The sequence below is a fragment of the Notolepis coatsorum genome, assembly GCF_963971535.1.
Source record: "Notolepis coatsorum genome assembly, chromosome: 1".
Classification (NCBI taxonomy): Eukaryota; Metazoa; Chordata; class Actinopteri; order Aulopiformes; family Paralepididae; genus Notolepis; species Notolepis coatsorum.
Genome location: NC_140165.1, coordinates 319,890,224 through 319,904,191, shown reverse-complemented (window position 1 = coordinate 319,904,191; position 13,968 = coordinate 319,890,224). Strand labels below are relative to the sequence as shown.

General features: G+C 45.7%; 2 protein-coding genes across 2 annotated transcripts in view; both read left to right on the top strand.

Annotated features, from left to right (window-relative positions):
- The window catches only part of nlrx1 (NLR family member X1), a 46,099-nt gene extending 33,512 nt beyond the window's left edge, over positions 1-12,587 (top strand). Inside the window, exons 12-14 of the mRNA XM_084330650.1 lie at positions 133-384; positions 4,303-4,528; positions 9,086-12,587. Of these exons, the coding sequence (XP_084186776.1) occupies positions 133-384; positions 4,303-4,528; positions 9,086-9,238 (631 nt within the window). The 3' untranslated portion in view covers positions 9,239-12,587. The remainder of the gene's footprint in view (positions 1-132; positions 385-4,302; positions 4,529-9,085) is intronic.
- An 877-nt stretch (positions 12,588-13,464) lies between these two features.
- The window catches only part of nherf4a (NHERF family PDZ scaffold protein 4a), a gene marked incomplete at its 5' end in the record, with an annotated part of 34,943 nt that continues 34,439 nt past the window's right edge, over positions 13,465-13,968 (top strand). The window contains one exon of the mRNA XM_084311971.1: positions 13,465-13,483. Coding sequence (XP_084168097.1) covers positions 13,465-13,483 — 19 coding nt within the window. The remainder of the gene's footprint in view (positions 13,484-13,968) is intronic.

Here is a 13,968-nt window from a genome sequence, read left to right as displayed (position 1 = left end):
ACCACACTACAGAAGGTTAACCCTTTCACTACCACACTACAGAAGGTTAACCTTTCACTACCACACTACAGAAGGTTAACCCGTTCACTGCCACACTACAGAAAGTTAACCCCTTTCACTGCCACACCACAGACTGTGTGACAACCCCCTGCTGGAGTCTGGCGCCCGCAGCCTCCTGGAGGCGCTGCCAGAGAACCAGTCCCTGACGCGGCTGTCCCTGATGCACACGGGCATGGGGGACCAGGGGGCCCGGGAGCTGGCCGAGAGGCTGCACCAGCACGCCGCCCTGCTGGAGCTCAACGTGGCCTACAACGACATCGGGGATGGCGCCGCCTTCGTTCTGGTGGACGCCTGCCGGGAGCACCCCAGCATCCACACCGTGCAGTGAGCGGCCCTTCACTATATATATATACATATATATATATTAATATACATATATATACAGTACTCAGTACACCCCCCAGCATCCACACCGTGCAGTGAGCAGGGTTAGGGTTACATTTTTTGCGTTCGTTTTTTTTCGGTCGTTTTTTGCGTTTTTGTTTTAGTTTGTAAATTTTTTTGCGTTCTTTTTTTTCGTTCGTTTTTTTGCGTTTTTGTTTTAGTTCGTAAAATTTTTTGAGTTCGTTTTTTTTCGTTCGTTTTTTTCGTTTTTGTTTTAGTTCGTAAATTGTTTTGCGTTCTTTTTTTTTGCATTATTTTTTTTCGTTCGTTTTTTTGCGTTTTAGTTCGTAAATTTTTTTGCGTTCGTTTTTTTTCGTTCGTTTTTTTGCATTTTTGTTTTAGTTCGTACATTTTTTTGCGTTCTTTTTTTGCGTTTTCGTTTTAGTTTGTTAATTTTTTTGCGTTCTTTTTTTTTGTTCTTTTTTTCATTCTTTTTTTTCGTTAGTTTTTTTGCGTTTTTGTTTTTGTTCGTAAACATTTTTGCGTTCGTTTTTTTTCGTTCGTATTTTTGCATACATAAAAATGTGTGGAGCTAAAACTAGATACAAATCACCAAAAGGCTCTATTTAACCCTTTCACTGCCACAGGACAGCCGGTTAACCCTTTCACTGTGACAATACAGAAGGTTAGCCCTTTACTATCACACAACCGACGGCGATGCTCCATCATTAGCATCATTAGCTGCTAACCTTCTGTCGTGTTAAAGGCGTCGGGTTAAAAGATGAGATACACCCCAGCATCCACACCGTGCAGTGAGCGGCCCTTCACTATATATATATATACAGTACTCAGTACACCCCAGCATCCACACCGTGCAGTGAGCGGCCCTTCACTATATATATATATATACAGTACTCAGTACACCCCAGCATCCACACTGTGCAGTGAGCGGCCCTTCACTATATATATATATACAGTACTCAGTACACCCCAGCATCCACACTGTGCAGTGAGCGGCCCTTCACTATATATATATATACAGTACTCAGTACACCCCAGCATCCACACTGTGCAGTGAGCGGCCCTTCACTATATATATATATACAGTACTCAGTACACCCCAGCATCCACACTGTGCAGTGAGCGGCCCTTCACTCTATATATATATACAGTACTCAGTACACCCCAGCATCCACACTGTGCAGTGAGCGGCCCTTCACTATATATATATATACAGTACTCAGTACACCCCAGCATCCACACTGTGCAGTGAGCGGCCCTTCACTATATATATATATACAGTACTCAGTACACCCCAGCATCCACACCGTGCAGTGAGCGGCCCTTCACTATATATATATATATACAGTTCTCAGTACACCCCCAGCATCCACACTGTGCAGTGAGCGGCCCTTCACTATATATATATATACAGTACTCAGTACACCCCAGCATCCACACCGTGCAGTGAGCGGCCCTTCACTATATATATATATACAGTACTCAGTACACCCCAGCATCCACACCGTGCAGTGAGCGGCCCTTCACTATATATATATATATATATATATATACAGTACTCAGTACACCCCAGCATCCACACCGTGCAGTGAGCAGCCCTTCACTATATATATATATATACAGTACTCAGTACACCCCCCAGCATCCACACCGTGCAGTGAGCAGCCCTTCACTATATATATATATATACAGTACTCAGTACACCCCAGCATCCACACTGTGCAGTGAGCGGCCCTTCACTATATATATATATACAGTACTCAGTACACCCCAGCATCCACACTGTGCAGTGAGCAGCCCTTCACTATATATATATATACAGTACTCAGTACACCCCAGCATCCACACCGTGCAGTGAGCGGCCCTTCACTATATATATATATATATATATATATATACAGTACTCAGTACACCCCAGCATCCACACCGTGCAGTGAGCAGCCCTTCACTATATATATATATATACAGTACTCAGTACACCCCAGCATCCACACTGTGCAGTGAGCAGCCCTTCACTGTATATATATATACAGTACTCAGTACACCCCAGCATCCACACCGTGCAGTGAGCAGCCCTTCACTATATATATATATATATATATATACAGTACTCAGTACACCCCAGCATCCACACCGTGCAGTGAGCAGCCCTTCACTATATATATATATACAGTACTCAGTACACCCCAGCATCCACACCGTGCAGTGAGCGGCCCTTCACTATATATATATATACAGTACTCAGTACACCCCCAGCATCCACACCGTGCAGTGAGCGGCCCTTCACTATATATATATATACAGTACTCAGTACACCCCAGCATCCACACCGTGCAGTGAGCGGCCCTTCACTATATATATATATACAGTACTCAGTACACCCCAGCATCCACACCGTGCAGTGAGCTGCCCTTCACTATATATATATATACAGTACTCAGTACACCCCAGCATCCACACTGTGCAGTGAGCTGCCCTTCACTATATATATATATACAGTACTCAGTACACCCCAGCATCCACACCGTGCAGTGAGCGGCCCTTCACTATATATATATATACAGTACTCAGTACACCCCAGCATCCACACTGTGCAGTGAGCGGCCCTTCACTATATATATATATACAGTACTCAGTACACCCCAGCATCCACACCGTGCAGTGAGCGGCCCTTCACTATATATATATATATACAGTACTCAGTACACCCCAGCATCCACACTGTGCAGTGAGCGGCCCTTCACTATATATATATATACAGTACTCAGTACACCCCAGCATCCACACCGTGCAGTGAGCGGCCCTTCACTATATATATATATACAGTACTCAGTACACCCCAGCATCCACACTGTGCAGTGAGCGGCCCTTCACTATATATATATATACATACATATATATATATTAGGGATGTCTGATATTATCGGCCGATATCGGCATTAAAATGTGATATCGGAAAATATCTGTATCGGTTTTCAAAAGAAATAATATTTTTCTTTTTTTACATTTCTATAACCTTTATTTACCCAGGCAAGCAAGTAAGAACAAATTCTTATTTTATTTATTGTCAAAAGTATGCATAATGTGTTAATTCCACAACAAGAGATATGTAATGTTAATTACCTGAAATTATTCCATTTTGGGGGGGGGGGGACCCTGCATATATCGGTATCGGTTGATATCGATTGATATCGGTTGATATCGGTATCGGAAATTAAGAGTTGGACAATATCGGTATATCTGTATCGGTAAAAAAGCCAATATCGAGCATCCCTAATATATATATATTAAGGCTGTCAATCGATTAAAATATTTAATCTGATTAATCACATGATTGTCCATAGTTAACTTGCATATTAATCGTAAATTAATCACATATTTTGTATCTGTTCTAAATATCTTTTTCTAGTTTTAATACTCTTATCAACATGAGAGTCAACAAATGCTCGCTTTATGCAGCCGTTTAATACAAAAGGATGACCCTCATGCATTGTTGCAAATTTGCATCAAATTCAAAACAGAGTGATGATGCACAAAATAACTTAAAAGAAAATAATTATTTAAAACAATAAATATAGTGTGCATGAAATAATAGGGGAAAGAAAACGTTATGAACTTGTTACGTTCACAGACACAAGGGCTGAGGACTCACACCCCACGCCCCCCCCCCTCCCCCTCTCTCACTCACACACACACACACACACACACACACACACACACACACACACACACACACATATATATATATATACAGTATAATATTGTGTTGTTATACTTGCTGTAGCCTCACCACTAGGGCTGGTCTGAACTATTCCACTGTCTGGAGCATTCAATGCAGTATTACATCATTCGGGCCCTATTCAGTACATACTGTATCTTACCCCCCCCCCCCCCCAGCTTGTACCTGAACCCCCTCAGCGATGTGGGGAAGCAGTCTCTGTACGTGCGAGGCGCCCCCTCCCCCTCGGACCAGCAGGGAGGCACCGGGACCGGCAGGCGGGTGAAGGTGCTGGCCTCGGTCACGGAGGGCGTGGACCTCTCGGAGGACTGGCACCCCATCCTGAGTGTGATCCAGAAGAACGCCTCCACCTGGGACCGGACGCAGCTGCAGCAGCAGCTCCAGGTACACACCTCCCTAACCCCTCCCTAACCCCTCCATAACACCTCCCTAACCCCTCCCTAACACCTCCCTAACACCTCCCTAACCCCTCCCTAACACCTCCCTAACCCCTCCCTAACCCCTCCCTAACCCCTCCCTAACCCCTCCCTAACACCTCCCTAACCCCTCCCTAACACCTCCCTAACACCTCCCTAACCCCTCCCTAACACCTCCCTAACCCCTCCCTAACACCTCCCTAACCCCTCCCTAACCCCTCCCTAACACCTCCCTAACCCCTCCCTAACCCCTCCCTAACACCTCCCTAACCCCTCCCTAACACCTCCCTAACCCCTCCATAACACCTCCCTAACACCTCCCTAACGCCTCCAGGTACACCTCCCTAACCCCTCCCTAACACCTCCCTAACCCCTCCCTAACACCTCCCTAACCCCTCCATAACACCTCCCTAACACCTCCCTAACGCCTCCAGGTACACCTCCCTAACACCTCCCTAACCCCTCCCTAACACCTCCCTAACCCCTCCATAACACCTCCCTAACACCTCCCTAACGCCTCCAGGTACACCTCCCTAACCCCTCCCTAACACCTCCCTAACACCTCCCTAACACCTCCCTAGCAGCTCCAGGTACACCACCTTCCAGCAGGGACCTCCAAGTTACGTCTTCATGATAAAAATAAATACATGATAGGTGGCCGGATAGCGCAGCGTACTAAGCGTCTGTCTACCACCACAGAGCCAGTGGGATCGAATCCAGCTGTGGTGCCGCCCTCCGGGTTGGCCGACCGTCCATACTGACACAATTGGCGGTGTTAGAGGGTGGGAAACCCGGCGAGGGTGGGTCCTGGTCGTTGTAAAAACAGCGACTCCTACAGTTCGGTCGGGGCGCCTGCACAGCGAGGGAAGGATCTAGGAGAGGTAGTGTGATCCTTCCACACGTTACACTCTCCCAGTGAGAGTCCGCGCTGCCAGGTGAAAAGAAGCGGTGGGCTGGCTACACATGTGTCGGAGGAAGCATGTGATTAGTCTCCGCCCCCCTCCCAGACCGACGGTAGGGGGTAGAGTGCGCAACGACCAGGAAGGGGATTGGGAATTGGCATAACGACTAACATGGGAGGGGAGAAAAACGGAAAAAGAAGGGGGGGGAGGGAGATAATAAAAAAAAAATCATAAATACATAATTAACTAAGTTATTAGAGGACATATTCCACGTTGAAGGTATTTTCTTAATTATTTTAAGAGCTGTATCTTTTCTATGGACTGTCAATGGGAAAATGCCTTTCTGAGTCAGAGGGGATTAGGCTGCATTCTAGGGTTTGGCCAGCAGGGAGGACCAGAGTGCTACATAGCTGAAACCACTGCATGGGGGCTAGTCTGAACGGTAAATGGTAAATGGTGTATAGCAGCTTTTATCCAAAGCACTTTACAATTTTGTTCCTCACATTTTTACCCGTTCACTCACACATTCACACACCGACGGCGGAGGCGACCATGCAAGGTGCCAACTGCCAACCTGCTCATCGGGAGCAATTAGGGGTTAAGTGTCTTGCTCAAGGACACTTCTACATGCTGCCGGGAGGAGCGGGCCTAGTTTTCCCCGGGAGACGTTCATGGCTGTTCCGTGAGGCGCTTTGCATCTAAAGACGATGCCCCTCACTAGAGCAGACATACGCGTTTACATATTAATAATAATAATAATAATAATAATAATAATAATAATAATAATAATAATAATAATAATAATAATAATAATAATAATAATAATAATAATAATAATAGACTTTATTTGTATAGCACCTTTCATACAAGAATTGCAGCTCAAAGTGCTTCACAGCAGAAAAAAAGACAGGCATACAAAGAAATGTATCAAATAAGTATAAAATAGATAGCAGCAAAGCAGACCAAGTCAAGGCAAATTCACTTTTAGTGCTAGTGGAATAGAGTAACATAGGTCCGAACTTGAGTTGTAGAAAAACTTGTTACTCATGTTTTTCTGTAGTAGTTGCAATATCCAAAAGTATATTTCCAAAATAATTTGTATGGCTGGAAAAACACCCTGGGTCCATAGCAATTTTGGTAAACTGTAAAAAAAAAAAAAAAAAAGGCTCTGCAGGTTTCCATTTTCTCATTGACTCCAATGCAATCCGCGTTTTTTTCTCTTCCTGTTTTCGCTTGTGACTTTTCACCTAGATCCCTGATTCGCTCATCCCCACGTGGGGTATCATTGGAAAGCCACACTCAATGGTTACAACCCTGTCCAATCATTTTCGAGATTGCCAAATGATTGACGGAGCTAGAGCCTCGGGAGTGGTATTCGAAAAAATAAAAGGTCTGCAAAAGACTTTGGCGCTCGCCTCACATATCGGCATGTAACTCAAGAACCGCTGAACGTATTTTGTCGCCTGAAATGGCAATCGACAGGCGACAGAGCTTTAATTCGATATATATATTGTATTAAAAAATATGCACACAAATATGCAGGTCGGCAAAATGGTGGCAAATCGTCCTCAAGAGGACCCACACGTGGCCGTTGCGTGTTAAGAGGTTAAAGACAGTAGGCCTAGTCACAAATCAAAACATGAAGTATATGCACATTCAATTAGTGATTTATGATCACAGGGCCTTTAACCCACAGTATCAGGGCCTTTAACCCACAGGGCCTTTAACCCACAGTATCAGGGCCTTTAACCCACAGGGCCCTTAACCCTCAGTATCAGGGCCTTTAACCCGCAGGGCCTTTAACCCACAGTATCAGGGACTTTAACCCACAGTATCAGGGCCTTTAACCCACAGTATCAGGGCCTTTAACCCACAGTACAGTATCAGGCCTTTAACCCACAGTATCAGGGCCTTTAACCCACAGTACAGTATCAGGCCTTTAACCCACAGTATCAGGGCCTTTAACCCACAGTATCAGGGCCTTTAACCCACAGTATCAGGGACTTTAACCCGCAGTATCAGGGCCTTTAACCCACAGTATCAGGGCCTTTAACCCGCAGTATCAGGGCCTTTAACCCACAGTATCAGGGACTTTAACCCACAGTATCAGGGCCTTTAACCCACAGTATCAGGGCCTTTAACCCGCAGTATCAGGGCCTTTAACCCACAGTATCAGGGCCTTTAACCCACAGTATCAGGGCCTTTAACCCGCAGTATCAGGGCCTTTAACCCACAGTATCAGGGCCTTTAACCCACAGTATCAGGGCCTTTAACCCACAGTATCAGGGACTTTAACCCGCAGTATCAGGGCCTTTAACCCACAGTATCAGGGCCTTTAACCCGCAGTATCAGGGCCTTTAACCCACAGTATCAGGGCCTTTAACCCACAGTATCAGGGCCTTTAACCCGCAGTATCAGGGACTTTAACCCACAGTATCAGGGCCTTTAACCCACAGTATCAGGGCCTTTAACCCACAGTATCAGGGCCTTTAACCCACAGGGACTTTAACCCACAGTATCAGGGCCTTTAACCCACAGGGCCTTTAACCCACAGTATCAGGGCCTTTAACCCACAGTATCAGGGCCTTTAACCCACAGTATCAGGGCCTTTAACCCACAGTATCAGGGCCTTTAACCCACAGTATCAGGGCCTTTAACCCACAGTATCAGGGCCTTTAACCCACAGTAGCAGGGCCTTTAACCCACAGTATCAGGGCCTTTAACCCACAGGGCCTTTAACCCACAGTATCAGGGCCTTTAACCCACAGGGCCTTTAACCCACAGTATCAGGGCCTTTAACCCACAGTATCAGGGCCTTTAACCCACAGTATCAGGGCCTTTAACCCACAGTATCAGGGCCTTTAACCCACAGTATCAGGGCCTTTAACCCACAGTATCAGGGCCTTTAACCCACAGTATCAGGGCCTTTAACCCACAGTAGCAGGGCCTTTAACCCACAGTATCAGAGCCTTTAACCCACAGGGCCTTTAACCCACAGTATCAGGGCCTTTAACCCACAGGGCCTTTAACCCACAGTATCAGGGCCTTTAACCCACAGTATCAGGGCCTTTAACCCACAGTATCAGGGCCTTTAACCCACAGTATCAGGGCCTTTAACCCACAGTATCAGGGCCTTTAACCCACAGTATCAGGGACTTTAACCCACAGTATCAGGGCCTTTAACCCACAGTATCAGGGCCTTTAACCCACAGTATCAGGGCCTTTAACCCACAGTAGCAGGGCCTTTAACCCACAGTATCAGGGCCTTTAACCCACAGGGCCTTTAACCCACAGTATCAGGGCCTTTAACCCACAGGGCCTTTAACCCACAGTATCAGGGCCTTTAACCCACAGTATCAGGGCCTTTAACCCACAGTATCAGGGACTTTAACCCACAGGGCCTTTAACCCACAGTATCAGGGCCTTTAACCCACAGTATCAGGGCCTTTAACCCACAGGGCCTTTAACCCACAGTATCAGGGCCTTTAACCCGCAGGGCCTTTAACCCACAGTATCAGGGCCTTTAACCCAGTAAAAAGTAACCACATGCCCCCCCCCCCCCCCCTGTCCTCAGGTGTTAAACCTCGACTAACCACATGAATGCGCCCCCTGGTGTTCCTCAGGTGTTCCTGCGGGACCTGGAGTGGGGTCGCCAGCTGCAGCCCAGTCTCTGGAAGAGGCTGCAGTACCGTCGGGTGGAGAAGGGCGTGCGACACATCCTGCGCATGCTGGAGCGAGACTCCCTGCCCGGGGCCTCCAGAGGTGGTGCCAAGTAACGAGAGACTCCCTGCCCGGGGCCTCCAGAGGTGCCAAGTAACGAGAGACTCCCTGCCCGGGGCCTCCAGAGGTGCCAAGTAACGAGAGACTCCCTGCCCGGGGCCTCCAGAGGTGCCAAGTAACGAGAGACACGCGTCGTCCGCTCGCCGCTCTGCCTCATCGCCGTTCTGCCTCATCATCCTCTGCCTCATCATCGTCTTGCCTCATCGTCTGCCTGGCTCCTGAATGGCTTCCCGTTACTCCTGCTGCACGTTTGCACCAGTAAAGTTATATTTGAGGTATTTTTTTACACAACAAGCGATTTGCATTGGTGAGTTTTTGGACTTAGGCGCCTACGTCCCCTACAACATTTGGAAAGTGGCTCATGTGTGTAGTAGCTGACGGGGGAATATCTCAGGTTTCCAACACTGACTTAATGTCCTTTATTTACCTCCGGGAAGTACTATGATGATAAGCTGCACTCTTCCACTAAATAATCTTCCCTCGGCTATATTACTACCTACTAGGGCTGACCCCTATTAATCGATTAGTCGACTAATCGGTCGAAAGGGGCCGTAGTCGACTGGCCAACCTCTTAGTCGAATATAATACAAATAAATAAATTAAAAAAAATATTAATAATTTTTTATTTTTTTGTATCATTCTTTCCAAAAGAAAAGAGGCCTAGAAGCGTGGCTAACGCTAATAGCACGCATACCAGAGGCTAACTGCCTACGAAAACAGGCACAGAGGCACTGAAAAAGGATTTCACCCGTCTAATGAACACACTAGACTAGACAAAATCAAGATGTATCCATCAGTGGACCAATTGCATGCTTTTGCAGAGGACAAGAAGCCTTCAGTCGACTCCTTCAGACATTAAGCTTCACCCCCACAGCCCAAATGGAATGATAAAAAAAATGTAAATAATTTTTTTTAAATATTATAATTTTTTTTAAGTCGACCAATAGTCGACTAACGGCAAATTTTGGCCAATCCTAGTCGACCATCCAAATCCTTAGTCGGGGACAGCCCTACTACCTACTATACTAATATGTCTCTACTACTCTGCACTCAACACTGCAGCACCCAAGTTTCAACACTGTTTGATGAACATTGTTACTCAGCTGGTAGAGTTGCACCCTTCCTTCCTTCCTTCCTTCCTTCCTTCCTTCCTTCCTTCCTTCCTTCCTTCCTTCCTTCCTTCCTTCCTTCCTTCCTTCCTTCCTTCCTTCCTTCCTTCCTTCCTTCCTTCCTTCCTTCCTGCTGACTTGTCGTACAGAACCTGTAAGTCGCTTTGGATAAAAGCGTTCAGCTAAATGACAAAAATGTCAAATGTAAATGTAAGCAGAAAATTTACATTCGCAATTACGCATGCCCAGTTGTAAGGAGGAAATCGCCAGAATTACAAGTCACGATGCAAGTTTACTAGAAATATGGTTTCTGGAGGTGGATTTCTGTGGCGCATTCATCTGGAAAAACAACAAGTTCTCACTTTGCACTCAAATCGCACACAGCTCTCATCTCTGATTCTAAACTCCTCTTGACTTTGCATTGAGGTGAGAGGGGGGGGGGGCGTGGCAAATTAACATCCCAGGTACATCAGCAGCGCATGCGACCTCTGACCTCTGACCCGGGCAGGCCTATACAGATCTCAACTCCGAGTCCAACTCTCTCACTTATTGTCATTTTACTTCCCGAAGGTAAAGACGTATGGATGAAAATGGATCAGCGGTAACTGTTGAATAAAACAGCGGTATTACCCTTTAACTGTTGAATGTCCTTTGATGCAATAAAAAGGGAACTGGTGTTTTTCAGGAAGTTGTTGGAAGTCTTGTAAACTTCCAGAGGGTTATATGGTCTAGTATATGTCTTCCAATCATTTTAATATATTTGTTCCAGTGTGTCGTTTTAACGTACATTTTAACGGCTCAGAAGCCGCGCACAAGCTACCGGAGGTGTCCTTCTCGGGCTGTCGTACTGTTGCACATCCTCGTTAAACCCACGCCTGAAAAGCGTGTTGTTGTTGGTTTTATTATGTTGTTTGTCTTTCTCAAATTGAGTTTCCCTTAAAGGGAAATGCCACCCATTTAAAATACTTGACGACGTGTGGTATTCCCGTGGGACGAGGAGGGAGAAGCCTCGATTATGTGATTTCAACTGGATGTAGACTCTGGGGCTGTTGTGATGTAGACTGTCCTTGAGCAAGGCAATTAACCCCTAACTGCTCCCGATGAGCAGGTCGGCACCTTGCATCACGGTCGCCTCCGCCGTCGGTGTGTGAATGTGTGAGTGAACGGGTCAAATGTGAGGAACAAAATTGTAAAGCGCTTTGGATAAAAGCTGCTATATAAATGCACCATTTACCATGTACTCATTGTCTATGCCCCCCCCCCCCCCCCCCAAGTCTTACATGCAGGTGACGGCATGTTGTGTTCTCTCTGATTTCTACCTGTATTTCAGTTTTTTGTTGACAAATATTGTCTATAACCTGTCCTGGGGGGGCGCATGTGATATCATGTGAATTGTTAAATTGGGTGGCATCCCCCTTTAACATGTCTTTGTATTTTAGGTCTAGTATGGATTCATTCTGTCAAATAGCCATTAGCCTTCCTCAAACCTTTTGAGTGGTTTCAGTTTCCTAAAAGTGGTTTTCAATGATATTTGTTTGTATGCCTGTGCTATTGTGGTTTTAATAATATACTGTATGTACTTGTGCTGTTAAACATTTAATTGATAGCATTAAAAAAAAAAAGCAAGCGTTTAACATATCATTTACATGTTACTTGAAAATGTAGCTAACGTTGCACAGAGCGGAGCGTGATGGGTTTGCACTGTTCATCGTGTCCTTGACCTTTTTTCTATCGTGAAAGTAATTATGGATAATTATGGCTGGTTTGATACGCTGACCGATTGACACGGCTGGCGGTAATAAAGCGACAGTCAGTCGGGAGCCGAGTGCTCGCAGCGTGCCAAAATGTGCTCCCATGATGCAACGCTGTTTCATTCAGGCTTTCCATTTCAGTACCATGAGATTTAACACGATTCATAATAGATTTTATGAACATGCAGGTGTTTATGATGGATAGTACATTTTGTACTGCGAGTGTGGAAGAATGACTGTAATTCTCTATTTAACCCTTTCACTACAAGGTTAACCTTCTGTTGTAGTGTGGTTGTGAAAGGGTTAACCTTCTGTAGTGTGGTTGATGTTGATGTTTTAATTTTTTTTATTTCTGTTCTTCTTTATTAAAGACTGACCAGCGCAAGTTGAATGTTGGCAGTAGAAGAGTTTATTAAACAGATTTTATTGGAAGTGTGAAATAAATCCCTCTCTAAAAGATGGCTGAGATGAAGCATGTACATTAGGGTATAATGCTAAAAGAATAAATGTTTGAATGAATCAAACTCCTTTCCACTGGACTCCTTTGATTGATTGATTGAAAAGTTTATTAACAGATTGCAGAATGGGTACAATACAGTACGGCTCAATACATACAATTGTTAAGGGGATGCAGACCAGAGAAAGACTTTCGTCTTGTTTACATCAGGGTCCCCCATTTTCAATTCATCATAACATATATATGACATACATGACATACAGATAGACAGTACCGCTACATCTATACATTTATGACACATCAGATTTGCAAATACAGTACTGTTTGTGATACAAAAAGTGTCCAGAAAAAGAGTGTATATACATTTGACGTAGAAACTGTACATTGGAGGAGGTTGGGTGGGTGGGGGCTGTACATTGGAGGTGGGGGGGGGGGGGGGGGGGTTGGGTAGGGGGGGGGGGGCACTGTACACTGTACATTGGAATACTGACAAAGCCATACTAACCAACTGACAACCAAAAAATACGTTTCAAGTTTTGTTTTACATGTACATTACAGTGAAACGCTTGGTTCCGTATGAGCCTCCTGACATTGTGCTTCATACAGTAAAACAGTCAAAAGAAGAATAAAGTCCCAACACTATACAAATATACCCTAACCCATAACCCTAACCTGACCACTTGACCAAGCTTGTAAAAGCTGCATTATAATAACGACACTAGTCTTCGCTCACCACCTTAGTCAACCGGATTAAACATTAAACACAGCAGCCCACTGTGGAGACACGAGTCAGTGCCTCACACCTGGTGACGAAACAGTGTTTTTATTATGTCCTCCTCTGTATACCTTTGGACCGCCACTACTTGACCGCACACACCAGGTATACGGGGCAGGGGCGACTCAGCATGAAGCACGTCGCCACAGGTAAGCTCTCTGCCTGCTTCCTCGTGTGTGTGTGTGTGTGTGTGTGCGTGTGTGCGTGTGTGTGCGTGTGTGTGTGTGTGAGCCAAACAGGCTGCAGAGCTCCGTGATTTGACTATACACATCTAAAGGCCTTGTGGTGCTCCGTGTTGGAATACTGTCTCACCGATTCTTCTTCACCGGCGGGGACATGAGGTGAGGAGCTGAGAGGGTTGATTGGTGTTTATGGTAAGTCAACATTGCCTGTGAGACCATGATGTAGTTGTAGGTCGGCCTGTGTGTGTCGTGATGTAGTTGTAGGTCGGCCTGGCTGTGTGTCGTGATGTAGTTGTAGGTCGGCCTGGCTGTGTGTCGTGATGTAGTTGTAGGTCGGCCTGGCTGTGTGTCGTGATGTAGTTGTAGGTTGGCCTGGCTGTGTGTCGTGATGTAGTTGTAGGTCGGCCTGTGTGTGTCGTGATGTAGTTGTAGGTTGGCCTGTGAGACCATGA